Genomic DNA, 20735 nt, shown 5'->3' on the forward strand with positions numbered 1-20735 from the left:
CACCTCCTCTGGCTTATCACACTGCGACCTTTACATTTTCTCCTTGCTTTTCTCCTCTCTGCTCCTCTTGCCACTCTTTGCAAATACGTAAAAAAGTATTATTATTCTGTATTTACATTATGAGATTTTTAAATACTTACTCACCTATAATGAACAATAAAGGCACAAGGGAACATTTCCTCTTTAAATATCCACCAAATGATTCTGCTTTCTCCAACAAAACATAAAGGCCATCACTAAATTTGTCATGTGAAGTTATACCTTTGCTTTAAATATACATTTAGCTCTCAAACTGCTTTCTATTATAAGAATGTAACATAAATGCTTATAAAGCTATTAAATTTCTATTTATAAGGGTGAGTTCCAACACAGAGTTAACATATGACCCAGCAATTCCATGCCAAGGGATATATCCAAAAGAATAAAAACATATGTCCACACTATGAACAGAGGAGCTAGGTAGGGCAGGCTACAGTCTGTGGATTCGAAAAGAGTCGGACACAACTGTGAGACTAACTTTCTTTCACACAAAAACAGGTACACAAATGTTTATAGCATTATTCATAATGAAAAAAAAAAAAAAAAACAGGAAAGAGCCAAAATGTCCATCACCCCATGGACAGATACACAAAATGTGATGGTACATTCACACAATTGAACATTTGGCAATGAAAAGAATAAAGTACCAATACATGTCAAAACACAGGAGAACCCTGGAAACACTAAGTGAGAGAAGTCATTCATGAAAGGCCACAAATTGTATAATCTATTTACACAAGAAGTCCAGAGCAGACAAATCTGCAGTAATAGAGGGAAGACAGAGAAAAGGAGTGACAGCTAATGTGTGTGAGATTTCTTTGAGGGCGATGAAACTATTCTAAAATTAGGCAGTAGTTCCAAAATATATATTAAGGGAAAAAAAAAAAAAACCTCATGCAACTCAATTGCACGAAAAAAAGTCAAAATCTGACAAAAATAAGCAGAGAATCTGAACAGACATCTTTCCAAAGAAGACATACAAATGCCCAAGAGGTACATGTAACAGTGCTCAACATCATTAATCACTGGGGAAATGCAAATCAAAACCACTTCACATCTGTTAGTGCTATTTGTCATCAAAAAGAAGAAAGAGGACAAGCACTGGCTAGATATGGAGAAAAGGGAACCCGGAGCATTTTTGGTAGGAATGTAAACTGGTTCAGCCACTATGGAGAACACTACAGAAGTTCCTCAAAATATTAAAAATAGAAATACCATTGTTGTACAGTTGATAAGTCACGTCCGACTCTGTGATCCCATGGACTACAGCACTCCTGGGAAGGAGAGGGCTTCCCTCTCCTTCACTATCTCTGGCAGTTTGCTCAAACCTATGTCCACTGAGTCGGTGATGCCATCCAACCGTCTCATCCTCTGTCATCCCCTTCTCCTCCTGCCCTCAATCTTTCCCAGCATCAGGTCTTTTCAAATGAGTCATTTCTCCACATCAGGTGGCCAAAGTATCAGAGCTTCAGCTTCAGCATCAGTCCCTCCAATGAACACCCAGAACTGATCTCCTTTAGGATGGACTGGTTGGACCTCTTTGCAGTCCAAGGGACTTTCAAGAGTCTTCTCCAACACCACAGCTCAAAAGCATCAATTCTTCGGCACTCAGCTTTCTTCATAGTCCAACTCTCACATCCATACATGACTATTGGAAAAACCATAGCCTTGACTAGATGGACCTTTGTTGACAAAGTAATGTCTCTGCCTTTTAATATGCTGGTCTAGGTTCGTAATAACTTTCCTTCCAAGGAGTAAGTGTCTTTTAATTTCATGGCTGGAATCACTATCTGCAGTGATTTCAGAGCCCCCAAAATAAAGTCAGCCACTGTTTCCACTGTTTCCCCATCTATTTCCCATGAAGTGATGGGACCTGATGCCATGATCTTAGTTTTCTGAATGGTGAGATTTAAGCCAACTTTTTCACTCTCCTCTCTCACCCTCATCAAGAGATTCTTTAGTGCATCTTCACTTTCTGCCATTAGAGTGGTATCATCTGCATATCTGAGGTTATTAATATTTCTCCTGCCAATCTTGATTTCAGCTTGTGCTTCATCCAGCCCCACATTTCGCATGATGATGTACTCTGCATAGAAGTTAAATAAGCAGGGTGACAATATACAGCCTTGATGTACTCATTTCACAATTCTGAACAATTGATCTGTGTCCAGTTTTAACTGTTGCTTCTTGACCTGTATATAGGTTTCTAAGGAGGCAGATAAGGTGGTCCAGCATTCCCATCTCTTAAAGAATTTGCCAGTTTGTTGTGATTCACACAGTCACTGGCTTTAGCGGAGTCGATGAAGAAGTAGATGTTTTTCTGGAACTCTCTTGCTTTTCCTATGATCCAACATAGCAATTTGTTCTCGAGTTGCTCTACCTTCTCGAAATCCAGCTTGAACATCTGTAAGTTCTCAGTTCACGCACTGTTGAAGCCTGGCTTGAAGGATTTTAAGCATGACCTTGTTAGCATGTGAAATGAGCACAAATTCATGGTAGCTTGAACGTTCTTTGGCATTGCCTATTTTGAGGACTGGAATGAAAACTGACCTTTTTCCAGTCCTGCGGCCACTACTGAGTTTTCCAAATTTGCAGGCATATTGAGTGCAGCACTTTAAAGAGAAAAAAATGATATACCCAGCTGAATGCAGAACTACCATATGATCCAGCAAACTCATTTCTCGGTACATATTCAAAGGAAATGAAAACAAGTTATCAAAGAGGTATCTGCACCTCCATTTCCACTACTTCAATATTTATAATAACCAAGATATGAGAAAACCTAGTTGTCTTTTAATGGATGAATGGATAAAGAGGATGCATATGCACAGTGAAATATTACCCAGACATGAGAATGAAGGACAGTATGCCATTTGTGACAACAGATGAATAGAGAAGGCAGTATGTTAAGTGGAATAAGCCAAACAGAGAAAGAGAAATACCGCATGTTATCACTCATGTTAAAAACAAAAAAATCAAACTCATAGGAATAGAAAGCAAATTGGTGACTGCCAGGGACTAGGGGAGTAGGAGAAATATGGAGAGGCTGGTGAAAGGATACAAACTTTAAGTTACAAGATGAATCAAGTATGAGAATATAACATAAAACATAGTTGGTAACACTACTGGACAACTGAAATTTGCTAAAAGAGCTGAACTTAAACGGTCTCACAAAAAATGAAAAATAAACAAGTATGTAAGATGCTGGACAAGTTAACTAGCAAGCAGGGATCTGTTGGAATTTTTCACAGTGCATACACATATTAAATCAGAAGTATATACACCTTGTCAACTGTACCTCAATAAAGATGAAAAAATGTAATAAAATTAGACAGTGGTGATAGTTGCACATTTCTGTAAACATAAGAAAAACCACCAGATTGTATTCTTTTAAAAAGGATGGATTTTACAGCAGTGAACTATATTTCAATAATACTATTTAAAAAGCAAATGCCATTTTTAAAAGAAAGCATTTCCACACAATTAGAAACAACACTTTGAAATGGCATCTTGAAAATAACACATGCAATACTCTGTTACAAATAGCAGACAACATAAATCATTTGTGCAATTACACTTTCGTAGCAACATCTTTTGTATTAGAGCCACTAACATATTAATGTCACTGCTGAAGAGAAAATTTATTCTTTAATACAAGTATCAATTCCTTGAATATGCCTGTTCAAATCACTCTCATTCTGATGAATCTACATACTATGCAACTGGCTTTTTCACTAAGATATTTATTTTCATATAGAAAGTTTTGGAATTGATTTCAATATTAAATGGAGTGACAACCTGTGGACTTCTCTATCTCCAAACATTAGTTTGATACCACTTGCTATAAGTCTGGTCATATAACAGGCATTGACAAAAAATGGATCATGTGTCCAGCTCCAGAATCCCAAAGACTTGCTACCAGTTCTTACACAGCTGACTTCCTAGAGAGAAAAATAATCAAATGAGCAAACTAAAGCATGATGGATACCATGTTTTCTACGACAGCACAACATCTCTGACACGGAAAAGATATCTTAAAAAGATAACTACACCATTCCATGGAAGCAATGACTTACTCCTCGCTGCAAGCCCCATGAATGATACCAAGTCAGGAAACACGATACACTTCCACATCCACAGCTCTCCCGTCAACATTAAACACAGTGCTCTCTCAATATATCTTGTACATATCCCCAGTACGGTAGAGATTTTGCTTAGAAAAGCCACCTCACTTTCTGTTTTGAATAAAATACAATGGCAGTTGTTATTCATAACTTGGTCTCAACATGAGCTAGAAATGAGACAGATGAGAAGATTAATTTTAATATCAAGTATCAAACACGGTTCTAGACACTTTACATGTGTTATCTTACTTAATCCTGCAAATATGCATACGAATCAAACATTCTTTCCATATTATAGACAAGGAAAACTACAAAAGAAGCCAAATAACTCACTCACAGCTATGTAGCTAATAATTGAAGGCACTGGGACTGAAAAGCATTGCTCTGATTCTAAACCCCAGGCTTCTTCTATTAAAACTACACCAGGCTGACCGCTATTAATGTTAAATCTGCAATGAACCTACTTAACATTAAATTGTTCTAATAATTAAAGATTAAACATGTTTGGCACTGCACATATATCAATGATAATGCTAAACTTAGCTGAAGAGCAAGCCCTCTGTTTCTTTCAGTTCAGTTCAGTCGCTCAGTTATGTCCGACTCTTCGCAACCTCATGAACTACAGCATGGCAGGCCTCCCTGTCCATCACCAACTCCCGGAGTTCACCCAAACTCATGTCCATCGAGTCGGTGGTGGCATCCAGCCATCCTCTGTCGTCCCCTTTTCCTCCTGTCTCCAATCTCGCCCAGCATCAGAGCCTTTTCAAATGAGTCAATTCTTCACAGGAGCTGGCCAAAGTACTGGAGTTTCACCTTTAGCATCAGTCCTTTCAATGAACACCCAGGACTGATCTCCTTTAGGATGGACTGGTTGGATCTCCTTGCAGTCTAAAGGACTCTCAAGAGTCTTCTCCAACACCACAGCTCAAAAGCATGAATTCTTCGGCGCTCAGTTTTCTTCACAGTCCAACTCTTACATCCATACATGATCACTGGAAAAACCATAGCCTTGACCAGACGGACCTTTGTTGGCAAAGTAATGTCTCTGCTTTTGAATATACTATCTAGGTTGGTCATAACTTTCCTTCCAAGGAGTAAACGTCTTTTAATTTCATGGCTGCAGTCACCATCTGCAGTGATTTTGGAGCCCAAAAAAATAAAGTCTGACACTGTTTCCACTGTTTTCCCATCTATTTCCCATGAAGTCATGGGACCAGATGCCATGATCTTCGTTTTCTGAATGTTGAGCTTTAAGCCAACTTTTTCACTCTCCTCTTTCACTTTCATCAAGAGGCTTTTTAGTTCCTCTTCACTTTCTGCCATAAGGGTGGTGTCATCTCCGTATCTGAGGTTATTGATATTTCTCCCGGCAATCTTGACTCCAGCTGGCGCTTCTTCCAGCCCACTGTTTCTCATGACGTACTCTGCATATAAGTTGAATAAGCAGGGTGACAATATACAGCCCTGACATACTCCTTTTCCTATTTGGAACCAGTCTGTTGTTCCATGTCCAGTTCTAACTGTTGCTTCCTGACCTGCATATTGGTTACTCAAGAGGCAGGTCAGGTGGCCTGGTATTCCCATCTCTTTCAGAATTTTCCACGTTTATTTTGTGATCCACACAGTCAAAGGCCTTGGCATAGTCAATAAAGCACAAATAGATGTTTTTCTGGAATTCTCTTGCTTTTTCTATGATCCAGCAGATGTTGGCAATTTGATCTCTGGTTCCTCTGCCTTTATGAAACCAGCTTGAACATCTGGAAGTTCACAGTTCATGTATTGCTGAAGCCTGACTTGGAGAATTTCGAGCATTACTTTACTAGCGTGTGAGATGAGTGCAATTGTGCAGTAGTTTCAGCATTCTTTGGCATTGCCTTTCTTTGGGATTAGAATGAAAACTGACCTTTTCCAGTCCTGTGGCCACTGCTGAGTTTTCCAAATTTGCTGGCATATTGAGTGCAGCACTTTCACAGCATCATCTTCCAGGATTTGAAATAGCTCAACTGGAATTCCATCACCTCTGCTAGCTCTGTTCATAGTGATGCTTTCTAAGGCCCACTTGAGTTCACATTCCAGGATGTCTGGCTCTAGGTGAGTGATCACACCATCGTGATTATCTGGGTCGTGAAGCTCTTTTTTGTACAATTCTTCTGTGTATTCTTGCCACCTCTTCTTAATATCTTCTGCTTCTGTTAGCTCCATACTATTTCTGTCCTTTATCAAGCCCATCTTTGCATGAAATGTTCTCTTGGTATCTCTAATTTTCTTGAAGAGATCTCTAGTCTTTCCCATTTTGTTCTTTTCCTCTATTTCTTTGCATTGATCGCTGAAGAAGGCTTTCTTATCTCTTCTTGCTATTCTTTGGAAGTCTGCATTCAGATGCTTATATCTTTCCTTTTCTCCTTTGCTTTTCACTTCTCTTCTTTTCACAGCTATTTGTAAGGCCTCCCCAGACAGCCATTTTGCTTTTTTGCATTTCTTTTCCATGGGGATGGTCTTGATCCCTGTCTCCTGTACAATGTCACAAACCTCAGTCCATAGTTCATCAGGCATTCTATCTATCAGATCTAGGCCCTTAAATCTATTTCCCACCTCCACTGTATAATCATAAGGGATTTGATTTAGGTCATACCTAAATGGTCTAGTGGTTTTCCCTACTTTCTTCAATTTAAGTCTGAATTTGGTAATAAGGAGTTCATGATCTGAGCCACAGTCTTGTTTTTGCTGACTGTATAGAGCTTCTCCATCTTTGGCTGTTAAGAATATAATCAATCTGATTTCAGTGTTGACCATCTGGTGATGTCCATGTGTAGAGTCTTGTCTTGTGTTGTTGGAAGAGGGTATTTGCTATAACCAGTGTGTTCTCTTGGCAAAACTCTATTAGCCTTTGCCCTGCTTCATTCCGTATTCCAAGGCCAAATTTGCCTGTTACCCCAGGTGTTCCTTGACTTCCTACTTTTGCATTCCAGTCCCCTATAATGAAAAGGACATCTTTTTTGGGTGTTCATTCTAAAAGGTCTTGTAGGTCTTCACAGACCCGTTCAACTTCAGCTTCTTCAGCATTACTGGTTGGAGCATAGGCGTGGATTACCATGATATTGAATGGTTTGCCTCAGAAAGGAAGAGAGATCATTTTGTCGTTTTTGAGACTGCATCCAAGTACTGCATTTCGGACTCTCTTGTTGACCATGATGGCTACTCCATTTCTTCTAAGGGATTCCTGCCCACAGTAGTAGATATAATGGTCATCTGAGTTAAATTCACCCATTCCTGTTTCTTTAAGCAAGATTTAATATTCAGATTATTTGGATATTTTGGGATTACCTTAAATGAATATCTGTTCTGACAGAAACGCAAAACTCAATCTCAAACAAGAAACAAGTGGGCCTAAGCCATAAACCTAAGGACTCAAAGTGGAACGAGTACCGAGAAACTGACATCTGCTTCTCCCCGGTCCTCCCCTCATCAGTGGGTATCACAAAACCTCAAGCTCAGCTAGTCACAGATACTCACTGGATCCTCATTTCCATAAGAGCAGTCTGAGGAGCCAAGGCAACACTGACAGAAAAAAAAAAAAAATGCATCCAACAGGATTTAAACCTGACAAGTCTGAAAGTTCTCACTCACTTGCTACAACTATTCCTTATTCAGGATTATTCAGGATCTTTATTTTCTTTCTTTATCCCCTGAGACTGGCTTTTTTCAGCCCTTGCTTTACTTTCCAAACTGTCCCCAAAGTCCAGACTTCCTGCTGCAGCCCCTGGGTAGACCTTCTCTTCAGCTCACAGATTACTTAAGAACACACACGAACACACATGAACACACACACACACACACATTAAATAACCTATTTTGTCTTTATGTGCCATGCTAAGTCAGTTCAGTCGTGTCCAACTCTTTGCAACCCTATGGGACTGTAGCCCACCAGGCTCCTCTGTCCATCGGATTCTCCAGGCAAGAATCCTAGAGTGGGTTGCCATGCCCTCCTCCAGGGCATCTTCCCAACCCAGGGATCGAACCCACAGCTCTATGTCTCCTGCACTGGCAGGCGGATTCTTTACCCCTGTGCCACCTGGGAAGCTCTGTCTTATATTTAGGGTACCATCTAAATAGCCTCTTCCAGCAATTCTGACACCTATTCAATCACACCATTTTTTCCTGGATCAACTGGCTTATAGGTTCAATTTAATTTTCTCACTGAGCCAACTGACTCTTCCTCTTCAATTCCTAATTCAACATTCTCTTTTCCCATAATTTCCTGCTCCTAGACCCTCCAGCAACACCCTAGCAATCTCATCATTCTTTTCTTACCAATAACCATTAGAATGATATCACCACAAACATAATTACATTTACAAAACATCTGTGAAGCGTAAGAAACACCTCAGAAAGCACTTTTCTAAGCCACTGTCTGCCTGCAATGCATGAATCAATGTGGGAAAAAAACCTCCCTTCTTCATTTTGACCTGTTATATTATGTGAAGTGACCCAAGTATCTATTTCACTTCTGACAACATCACTTTTAACAACTTTTACAGACCACTGACCTAAGCCTACAGCATCAAGGCACCAGCAGACCCATCAATAAAGTCTTAAAATCTACACTGCCAGTTCATGATTATCCCTAAATGCCAACCCAGTGTGTCCTTGTTCCTTGGTTCCCAGATCATAATGGATAATTATTTGTTTAAAAGTAAAAAGCTAAATCAAAACCAAGCCACATCTCATGATCACTTCCTACCAAAAAGATTTAATTTGGGGACAAACTCATGCTTTAACATTCCATTAAAGCATTTCTATCTCAATCATCTTGTCTATGGAGTACAATAATAACACTGACAAGAACCTAATAAAGTCAAGCCTTGAAAAAAGCTGAAGTTATCTGGATTACAAAGATCCTGCCTAAAGCAAGTGAAAATAATATCACATTTTAAAACCGTGTTGTTAGGCATTTTATTCACTGGCCACATAAAAATCCTACAAGGAATCTATGGCGAATATATTCCCATTTTTTTCTGAAAATAGGGTCTGGGACAAATGGCTTCTCCCCATGGCACTACTTAGCGGCAGCAGCAGGATTAGAATGAACCCCAACTCCAGATGCCATCTGCCGTCCCCGGGTTACCCAGCCCTAAAAGTCAGTATGACCCTGACAGGTGAAATATTAAAGAGCAAACTTGCAGTCTCCATTTCCTGGCTCATTTGCTCCACAGATAATCAACATCCTTCTCCATATCATGTTCTTAGTAAAATGTAAACTGATTCATGTTCACCATTACTGACTATTCACAATGCAGTCAAATTAAAATACAGATATCTACGCACCCTCAAAGTTTATATTCAAAAGACAGAGTAAAATTTAATAAACAAAGATACACAGTGAATACTCTCTGTGTGACTGCAAAGGCAGAGACTGGAGTAATACAGCTACAAGGCAAAGGATGTCTTGGACTGCTGACAACATCATGAGATAGAAGTAGCAAAAAACATCCTCCCTTAGAACCTTTGGGCTCTCCAGTGGCTCAGCTGGTAAAGAATCCGCCTGCAATGCGGGAGACCTGGGTTCAATCCCTGGGTCAGGAAGATTCCCTGGAGAAGGGAAAGGCTACCCAGTCCAGTAGTCTGGCCTGGAGAATTCCATTGACTGTATAGTCCCTGGGGTCACAAAGAGTCTGGACATGACTGAGCGACTTTCACTTAGAGCCTTCAGAGAGAGCATGCTCTGCTGACACCTTGACTTCAGATTTTGGCCTCCAGAGCTGTGAGAGGAAACATTTCTAACTTTTTATGCTAAGAAAAAATAATTTCGTATCTACATACACAGACACACACACTTAAGGACTGTTGGTGCAGGCAGAGAACATCACCTTTAAGATACTGTAGGCACAGAAAATTGCAGGACCAACCAAATGCTGGAATCTGGGTGGAATGAAAAAAACAAACAAACAAAAAAAAAAACGCTAGCTTAAAACTGGAGTTTACAAACCAGAGGAGAAAGAAAGCATAAGCATTAGAAAGACTCAGTGGTTTCTCTCTAAGATGACCAGGTGGATGAGCAAATAAGTGACCGAACGGGAACCCAAAGAACAAGCTTCAGCTGGACACCTGGCATGTGAAGGGCCCACAGCACGCCCAGGTGGGAACAGGTAGCAGGCTGCTGCAAATCAGACCCAGAGCTCGGGAGAAGGAGGTCCGAGCTGGAGGCCTGCAGGCAGATGCTGTCACACAAGGAAAGCAAACAGCAGAAGGACCCCTTGCTCACTACCAACACTGAAGAGAAGGCTAGACGCAATAAGGAAGAGGGATTCTGCAACAGCGCACACTGCGAAAACAAGAGGCCACGAAGCAGCTGGGATCCAGGGGCAGTAATAACGTTTTTAAAAGGGTCACCTGAGGAAAACCAGGACTGCCATGCAGTCAGTACAAGCCTGCAAACATCCCTTCCTATCACCTATGCTGACATGTCTTCAGGAGTACACAACTTTCTCAAATCTTCCCCAAATGGTGTACCCCTTAAAAATTCACACCAATTATCTCTTATTTGACAATTTTTACACTGGCCCTCAAACTTTCTGCAACCAACTTTTAAAACAATTGTAACCTCTTACTCCTTTGACCATCCAGTGTCACATAAGAACTTGCTCACAGAAGGCACAGAGAAGTCTGATACAAGTTCCAAAACCACACTATTTAAATTGTTTTCACAACTCACTTTAATCTGTTTCTCCTTGCTAATCCCTCCCACCACTACCACCACTCCTTTTGTATTTGTTTTGTTTGAGGCTATATCTTTAAAACATGTTAAGGAATAAGAAAATTAAATAAATGAAAAAGAAAAAAGTCTCACCGCAGCAAAGTAATCAATTTACATAGCTTCCATTCGAAAGGAGATACACTATACAATACTCATTTCACATATTACAAACACATATCAGTTTTCTAAATTAAATCGTCACTTTTCCTGTGTACTAAAGAGACAACTGAAGCTGGGGCTTTCATCTGGATAAACTCCAGTATATGTTTACACATGAGGGAATACTTCTGGCATGTCTTTCATAAACTAGCAAGCAGTATGGCTTTTTAGATTTGTGCAAGGAAATACAGAAATTCCACTACTGAGAAATGTGTCTGACTTTCAAACGAAAGGGGTCATTTTGTGTCTATCCACTTTTTCCCAGAATAAAGCCAAGGTTCAAGAGAGTACTATTCGTGTAACAAATGTGTGTAAATTGTGCATTTCTTCCCAATATTTTCATACCACCCAACACTGAGAATCATCCCAGGATAGTTCCCCATCCTTCACAAAATATATTGCACCTGATAATTATCCAAATTACATAAAACAACAATATATAAAATGTCATGTTTGAACATTTTAAAAATACCATTTGGGGAACTTTCTTGATGCTCCGGTGGCTGAGATTCTGCTCTCCCAATGCGGGGAGCCTGGGTTCAATCCCTGGTCAGGGAACGAGATTCTCACAGGCCACAACTTAGAGTTCACAGGCCACAACCTAAGATCCTGCATGCTGCAACGGAGAACTGGCACAGCCAAATAAATAAATGCATATTTAGAAATACCATTAGGCATGGAGACTTTTACCATTAAAAATCTAAAAATTGCAAGTCAAAAATCTATAATAATTAATATAAAATAATCTACAAAGTGTTAACTATTAGTTTTATCCTAACCTTTTCCCCACCATGTTCTATGTAAAAACTATAAGTAGGTAAATTACTTTCAAATGAAAAATTTAAAATCCTAGAGAAGTAGGGCTTATTTTTTCTTTTATGAATACACTCTTCTGCAACACAAGAAAAAGGTTGGAAAAACTGAGAGATGATCAGCTACTGAACGGTATGTTGTATGTGTGCGTAGTCGCTCAGCTGTGTCCGATGTTTTGCAACCTCACGGACCACAGCCCACCAGACTCCGCTATCCGGATCTCTCACATTGCAGGCAGACTCTTGAGCCACCACGGATGCCCGTATGGCACCTTACTATTCTGCACTTCAATTTTTCTGAAACAAATCACTTCCCTTACAGAGGATTATACATGCAGGTTTTGCCGCAACATTTTCCTCAGCATTATAACTAGACTCTTGATTATAAAATCGGAAAACTGCAGATATGAACAATGGCACATTCTGATGAACCAAACATTCCAGTTAGCTGGAATCCTAGAGGAGGTTCCACGATACAGGAAATATCGACGCCAGTGTTTAAATGGGCCTGGCCAAAAACAAATCTGTTAAAATAACTAAATTTCCATTATCTATCCTGTTATTATCCTACCCCAAGGGCCATTAAAATTAACAAATTCAATGGAAGTCACTACACTTATATAAAACCCAGCCATTAAAAGTCAGAATACTGGCAGCTGCAAAAGCTGACACAGATTCCTTGAACTGGAGAGCCAGGAGCTCAGCAACTGGTTTTCATTTTCATGATGAAAGTCAGCAAGAAGCAGGTAGCAAGTCCTCGGCTGGTAAGGCCAGAGCCACTGGGGATACGCTCCAAGGATGCTGAGATGCTGGGCAGAGGTTCAGGAGGCTGGAGGGAAAGGGAAGACTGGCAGGGCTGCCAACTGAACCGGGTGGGCGGCAGGTGGGCCAGCGGGGAGTCTGGCACCTGCCAAGAGGCTGGAATGAGTGGAAATTACCATCCAGACAAGACAACAGGGATGGCTGGGGCCAGAACAGGTGGCAACCACAGCTCTGGCAAGAAACAATACTCTGGAAAAAGATTCAAGACTAAATAACCCCCTTTTCTTCACCCTTTCTCATCTGTCCACAATAAACATTTCATTGATGCATAACATTTACTGAATGTGGCTTAACAGCCTGAACACTTCAGCATTTCTCTTTATAAATCTAGAGAAGAGTTTTGCCATTCCATGCATATACTACTTTAATATACTTGGCACCAAAGCAATACTGAATGTAAGCTTTATTATTTTTTCTTATATAATCTGAGAAATGCTTCTTCAGCATCATCATGAACATGATTAACAATGGGCTCTAAGAAATGTTAGTAACTGAAAGCATGTCTGTTGAAGCAGCTTTTCAGCAATTTCAAAGTTTTGTGGTTTACCTGAGTTTTCTGCATGCTCAGAGTACCCTGATCATAACTGTCATGGGAGGCAATGTAAGAGGTGGTTACTGCCACACCATCCTCTTCCACTAGACAGGAAATATGTTCTGTTCTCCCAGAAACCCACTCCTTTCCAACAAGGCAGCTCCTCAATTACTACCTGCAGAAAAAGGAAATCCAGGACTTCCCTGGTGGTACAGTGGATAAGAACCTGCCTCCCAATGCAGGGAACAGGGGTTTGATCCCTGGAGTTGGTGACGGACAGGGAGCCCTGGCGTGCTGCGATTCATGGGGTCGCAAAAAGTCGGACACAACTGAGCAACTGAACTGAACTGAACTGGAAAGATTCCACATGCCCTGGAACAACTAAGCCCATGCTCCACAAATACTGGGCCCACACACTAGAACCAGGAGCCAAAACTACTGAGGCCCATACACCTAGAGCCCGTGTTCTGCAAGGAGAGGCACCACAATGAGAAGCCAGCAAATGCAACAAACGGTAGCTCGGCTCAGGACAGCTAGAGAAAGGCGAAGTGCAGCAAGCAAGACCCAGCACAACCACAAATAAATAAGGTGTTCTTATTTATGAGAAAGACATTCAACAGAGATAAAGTTACTGTTAGAGGACACCCATCAAGCTCATGTAGACAATTAGAAGAGAGGTAGGCGGAAGTTCTCAGCCGGCTGAATTTAATTCCACTTTAATGAGCTCCCATTTAAATGAACACAAACCAAACTGCTCTTACTTGTACAGGGCTCTGAAGCAGAACCTTAGAGCACTTCATTCTTAATCTACCCATTCCTAAATTAATTACAGTTCATCTGAAAGATACAATTATTTCTGCTCATTTAACTCAGATTCTAATGAGTGGAAGAATTTCACTCAGAAATTCTTCCAGACAAACGGTGGAAGTAATTACACATCCACATCTCTGACAAGGCTGCCCAGCTCAACAAGCAAAATAACGTTAGTGCAATAAGCAAGAGTGAAGGAGCTCCTGCAGCGTAAATGGGAATCTGCATTGAGTTGTGGTAAACCAAACAAAATCTAGGTGCAAATTTAAACACCAAAAGTAGCCTGCAACAATAGCAGTTCTCATTAAGATCTCAAGGATGACCAAATAAACAGTGCAGTAACTACAGAACGTCTTTCATATTCCTTAAACTTGTCACTGTTCCTTCCATTTATTTAACTCCTTCCCTGTGCCACCAAACACTGGTAGCAAAGTGGACCCTGAACACATACAAAATAGAGACGGGCTTAAAGTGAAAAACCGAGTCAAACACAGCAAATGGAAGGCAGCAATCTCTCAATCTCACCCTCTCCAAGATATCTGAACGCAGCCTGTGCACTCAGGGTTTCCTTTCACACTAAACATCTACTTTACTCCCAGACCGCAAGTGCACCGCAGCAGCGTGCTTCCAACTGAGGCTGTGGACAATGAACGCAGACACCTCTAAGAAACTGTGTGTGTTTCCCAAATGAACTCACCTGTGAAACAGACTCACAGACACAGAGGACACAGCTGTGGTTGCCAAGGGGAAGGAGTTCGGGATTAGCAGATGCAAACTACTACACAGAGAATAATGAATAACAAGCTTCCCCTGTACAGCACAGGGAACTATATTATCTCGTGATAAACTAAGGTCCATCTAGTCAAGGCTATGGTTTTCCTGTGATCATGTATGGATGTGAGAGTTGGACTGTGAAGAAGGCTGAGTGCCGAAGAATTGATGCTTTTGAACTGTGGTGTTGGAGAAGACTCTTGAGAGTCCCTTGGACTGCAAGGAGATCCAACCAGTCCATTCTGAAGGAGATCAGCCCTGGGATTTCTTTGGAAGGAATGATGCTAAAGCTGAAACTCCAGTACTTTGGCCACCTCATGGGAAGAGTTGACTCATTGGAAAAGACTTTGATGCTGGGAGGGATTGGGGGCAGGAGGAGAAGGGGACGACAGAGGATGAGATGGCTGGATGGCATCACGGACTCGATGGACAAGAGTCTGAGTGAACTCCGGGAGTTGGTGATGGACAGGGAGGCCTGGCATGCTGCCATTCATGGGGTCGCAAAGAGTCAGACAGGACTGAGCAACTGAACTGAACTGAAACCATAATAGAAAAGAATATGAAAAAGAATGCATATGAATGTATAACCGAATCACTTTGCTGTACAGCAGAAAGTAACACAACACTGTAAACCAACTATACTTGAATAAATCTAAAAAAAAAAAGAAATTGTGTGCTTCCTCTTGCTAATGTCTTAATTAACTGCATATTCTGTATCAATTTATGAGCAACCAACTCCTACCATTCTACCATGCTGCTGTTTGTGCCATGGATCACTAGTGCAAAAACAACCACTTTAAGAACAGACGAAGAAATAAGGTTTATGAGTCAGAGAAGGCCATCAAACAGACAAGCAGATTTTGAAAACCTGCACTTTCAATCAGGAAAAGCGATAAGAAAATGAATCATCAACAATACGTAAGACATTATCAGCAGTCTTTATAGACGAGAAAATGTCATTTTGGCAAAATAACATCATCCATTAAGTTGATTAAATGTAGTTTTGCAAGTTTTATATTGGATTCACAGTATTATTTATATTTAATTTGTAAGTTGATCTGCCTTTAAGAGGGCATGAAAATTAGTTTCATGAATATATTTAACTGTCATAAAAAATAAATTATATTACAGTCCATTAACTTTTTTTTTCTTTAAAAGAAGCCCAGCCACACAAGGTTAAGAAACACTCTCCTAAAGGTAGAGGAAAAAACTGACCAATTCTACTTTAAGGTGATGAGAGGAAGTGTTATAATAGATAAGAAGTGATAAGAAGGGTGGGATAGCCAAGATGCTGCAGGGTAGATGGGAGGAAAGAATGTTGATAAGCTCTCCACATAATCAATTCTATTTAATGAGTACAATTCCATTTCAGCCTTTCCCCCTCTTTTCCTCTTCTTTTCTTAGGAGGTGGGAGGTCTGTCTATTCTTGGAAAGACTACGTTCTACTTAAAGATGGTTCTTTGAACTCAAAAGGTTTTATACGAAGTTTTGAATTCAAAAATTTATGAAGGGGAGATTATATTTTATACAAAGTAAAGAGGGAATTATATGAGAAAGACACTTTGAAATGTTTCTTTGGATATGGTCTATAAATGGAGAAAATTAATAAGCAAAACGAGCCTATAACTTCACAACCCGAAAGTTCAAACTGGCACCTGTTAAAGGAACAAAGTTCACAGACTAACTTTTATAAGAGTAGAGACTGTGAGTCATACAGCATGAACTAAAACCCAATTCACCAGTATCATATATTCTCAAATACCACTCACCAAATGACTAGATGGCATGTAACAAAATGAACAAACAGTCCTAGTGGTAAGATCTTTATAGTTGTTCCCTTCCCATAAGGAAAGGTAGGACCCAGAGGTTAAGTTACTTGCGAAGCATCACACAGCATTTGACAGCATCAGAATGTAAACTCAGGTCTACATTAATCCCTATATTAACTCGTTTACTGTCATCCATTTTCTCAGAGTGGATGTGAGACTGAAATGCAGTTCAGTTCAGTTCAGTCACTCAGTCCTGTCTGACTCTTTGAGACCCCATGGACTGCAGCACGCCAGGCCTCCCTGTCCATCACCAACTCCCAGAGCATGCTCAAACTCATGTCCATTGAGTCGGTGATGCCATCCAGCCATCTCATCCTCTGTTTTCCCCTTCTCCCACCTTCAATCATTCCCAGCACCAGGGCTTTTTCTAGTGAGTCAGCTCTTCACATCAGGTGGCCAAAGTATTGGAGTTTCAGCTTCATATCAGTCTTTCCAATGAATATTCAGGACTAATTTCCTTTAGGATTGACTGGTTTGATCTCCTTGCAGTCCAAGGACTCTCAAGAGTCTTCTCCAACACCACAGTTCAAAAGCATCAATTCCTCAGCACCCAGCTTTCTTTATAGTCCAACTCTCACATTCATCTTAAAAATATGTTAAATACCTCACACATTTAAAGTTCAAATCATCTAGTCAAGGTCCTCATTTATAATGATCATTCAAAATTCGCTCCTAAAAAAATGCACACCCTGAACCCAAGCTGAAGGAGCACATGTGACTCTCACTGGAACAGTAAAGCATGTGTTACCCAAGAGAGCATGCCAAGACTTTCAGCAGAAAACTTATTAACTAGGTTGGAAATAATATACGATGCTTAGAAATGCATGGATGATTGTCAGCTCAGCAAAGTTTTATTAAGAAACCATTCATTATAAATGACGGCAAAGTGCTACATATAAATATGAAGTGGATAATGGATAACACTTACTGAAACAACAGGTATGGGAAATAGAAAGGCATAGTTTAAGGCTGGGGAAAACTGAAGGCTTCCTAAGGCAGAAAGGAAAAACAGAAGGGGCAGAACTGAAGAAAGGAGCGCTCCTTGGTGGATGTGGGATAGAATAAAGGCAGTTTCAAGTCTTTAGACACACTCCTGTCCTCCTACAGGAGCAGCTTCAGAGAGCAGCCATTTAGCAGCTGTAGCCAAACCCGAGAGCATCCTCCCCAAGGGACAGAGGTCGCTTGCTGGGAAAAAAAGAAGTGCCCTCATATGACTTCAAGGGTTTCTCGGCTCCAGATCTGTCCTGCTTGGCAGCTAATGCTGGAAATTCTTTTAATAAATGCTTTCTTTCCACTACAAGAAAAGTAATAACCAAATGTTAATGTAATGCACTCTCCTCACAAATCCTGGAAAGACAGATTGTGCATTTTAAGTGTAGACGTTCAAGTTCATGAGGCAGGGTCTGTATGTTCAAGGAACTTACACTCTTGAGATATACTCACGTATAAACGGAAGAACAAACCTATAAAGGAAGCACTTGATAGTTGCAAGGCTAGATTCAATCATAATACAGTTAATAAGATTACTAGTAAAATGATGTACATTTCAGAGGTTTTACCACAGCTAAGGAAGTGTTTTCCACATTTGAAGCACTGGAATTGATCTCCGGCCGATCGAGGAGAAAGTGTCATTTGTAGACCATCTGGCAGCTCAAGCAAGAATCAGTGCTCTGAGAGAGGGAAACTCTTTTTAAAGAGGCATCATCCTCTCCAAGATGCAAAGAGGCTAGTCCAGAGGCTCAAGTGGGCTTTGTAAATCAGATGGAAGCTAAATTCACCTTTGTGTATACACAAGAGGGACAGAACTGCAGAGAAACTCGTGTATTTTTCACAAATCAGTAAATACCATTATTATCAGTAGCAGCATCAAATTCAGAAATTAAGTGAATGTAGATACAGAACATATTTTCTTTACCCTGGCTAAGTTAACACAAGTAATAAGTAAATGTTTTAGCAATTAGGATGGTTTAAATAGACAGGATTTGGAGACACTAATTTCAAGACATTTTGCTAAGGTTCATCTTTACCATGAATACATGCGTCTAAATAGAGATCAGATGCTAAAGTCCTCTTAGTTTCAGGCATACACACACTTCCATAATGTTGTTAATGACATACACAATGATGCTTCCCCTACCTATATCCTGGGGTTGCCATGTCAACCAAAGGCCTCTTCACCTTAACAAAAATACCTCACTCATCTAAAAGAGACCTCCAGGGCTGCATTTCAGAGGCTTTCTATTAAAGAGCAAATAGGTCCTCAGAAAAGTAACCTATAAAGCCTTATCCTTTAGTCAGTCAATTCTCTATGAGAAGCTCTAGTGTTTCTTTTACTAAGACTCTCTGGGACCCCATGGAGGTAGCCTGCCTGTAGTCCTGTAGTCCTCTGTCCATGGGAATTTCCAGGCAAGAATACTGGAGTAGGTTGCCATTTCCTTCTCCAGGGGATCTTCCAGACTCAGGGACCGAATCAGAGTCTCCTGCATTGGAAGGCGATTTCTTTACCACTGAGCTACCTGGGAAGCCCAAGACTCTCTTTTGCGCTAGTAACTGAAAGTGAAGATTCAGAGAATGCAAGAGGCACAGAAAATCTGAACGGGAGGTGTATGGGAAAGGAGGTGGGAAAAGTTCCTAAATTGAGACAGTCTTTACTTTCTATAGATCATCAGAAGTTCTGATTGGTCTTTAGCCACTAGGGACTCAACACACCAGAGTTACAAGGCAAACCGAAAATTAAGAGGCACAAAAAAAACCTTGAAAAGAGATAAAATCCACTGGTGCCATGCTCTCTTCATGTTACTAAATTGCAAAGCTACAAATCTATGAAGTGCCAATGCAATGATTTATTGCAGTGATGAGTAGCTGATGTACCTAACAACTTAATCATTTCTTTTAATATCACTAAAGAAACTAGCTTCATTTTTATCCTTCAGATAAACTCCTGAGTCCTTCCTCAAGGGCTTTTTTTCTTTTTTTAAGCGTTTAAACTAGGCAGAATAAAGCTACAAAAATGACAACACTCCCCAACACTGTTCCAGGAGCGTTATACAAAAAGATGCCGAACAACGTTCCTCAGGATACACTCCGAGGTCCAGCAGAGACTGCTCGCTTCTCTGCAGCCTTGGAAGTAAATAAGTGATGAACACCTCCGAACAAACTTTGCTGGCCACCAGCAGGGGAGCTCTTCAGCTTCTGTCCCCAAACCCATTCAAACAAAAGAAGCTCCGCTTCCTCCAACCCAGCCCTGAGACCCCCCACCCCGCGGGGGCTCCCCTGGTCCCCGCGCCCTGTCCGCCCGCCGACCGCACTCACTCCTCAGCGCCCCGATGAGCAGGGAGCCGTCCTTAATAAGCTCCTTGATGAACTTGTTGGTTCGCTCCAGCTCAATCTCGTGACACTGCAGGCGCTCCCTGAAATCAGGGCTGTCCAAGTAGGAGTCGCTGAACTCCAGGGTCGGCAGCCCCATGGCAGCAGCACGGCAGACGGCCGCCGGGAACAGGTCGGGGCCGGCGGTCAGGGCGGGCACAGCAGGCGAGCGCCGCCGGCCGCTGGGGCGCGCGATCGCGGGGAGCGAGGCGGGCCGCGCGGGCGAGCGCAAGGGGAGCGGGTCCCGCGCCTCCCGCGCCGGGCTCGGGGCTCAGGCTTCCTCGCCGGCGGGGAAGCGCGCGCACGCACGGGCGGCGGGTCCGCTCAGCTCGCCGTCCTCCGGGCGCATCGTCGCCGCGAGCGCTGAGACGACGGGGGTCCCGGGCCGCGGACGGCGCAGGGAGGCTCACGGCCGGCGCAGGGAGGCTCACGGCCGGCGCACGGACGCTCACGGCCGGCGAGGAACGCGCTCGGGCGGCGAAGGAACGCTCCCGGCAACTCCGCCCGCTTGGCCCCCTCGACAGCGCTCTGCGCCGGGAGCCGCCAGCGCCCAGCCGCCGCTCCGGCCGGGCCGCCTAAACCCGCCCCCGCGCCGGACGCAGGCTCAGCGCGCCGGCCGCCGGGCCGGGCTCCGAGACCCTCCTCCTGCCGCCGCGCCCCCGGCCCGCGCCGCCCCGCCCTCTGCCCGCCCCGCCCGCTCTGCGCTCCCAGCTCCCC

General features: G+C 42.0%; 1 protein-coding gene across 1 annotated transcript in view; it reads right to left on the bottom strand.

Annotated features, from left to right (window-relative positions):
* Positions 1-20118, bottom strand: part of ARHGAP42 (Rho GTPase activating protein 42) — a 340908-nt gene extending 320790 nt beyond the window's left edge. Inside the window, exon 1 of the mRNA XM_052652801.1 lies at positions 19965-20118. Coding sequence (XP_052508761.1) covers positions 19965-20118 — 154 coding nt within the window. The remainder of the gene's footprint in view (positions 1-19964) is intronic.
* Positions 20119-20735: the final 617 nt, after the last annotated feature.

This window comes from Budorcas taxicolor, chromosome 15 (genome assembly GCF_023091745.1).
Source record: "Budorcas taxicolor isolate Tak-1 chromosome 15, Takin1.1, whole genome shotgun sequence".
NCBI lineage: Eukaryota > Metazoa > Chordata > Mammalia > Artiodactyla > Bovidae > Budorcas > Budorcas taxicolor.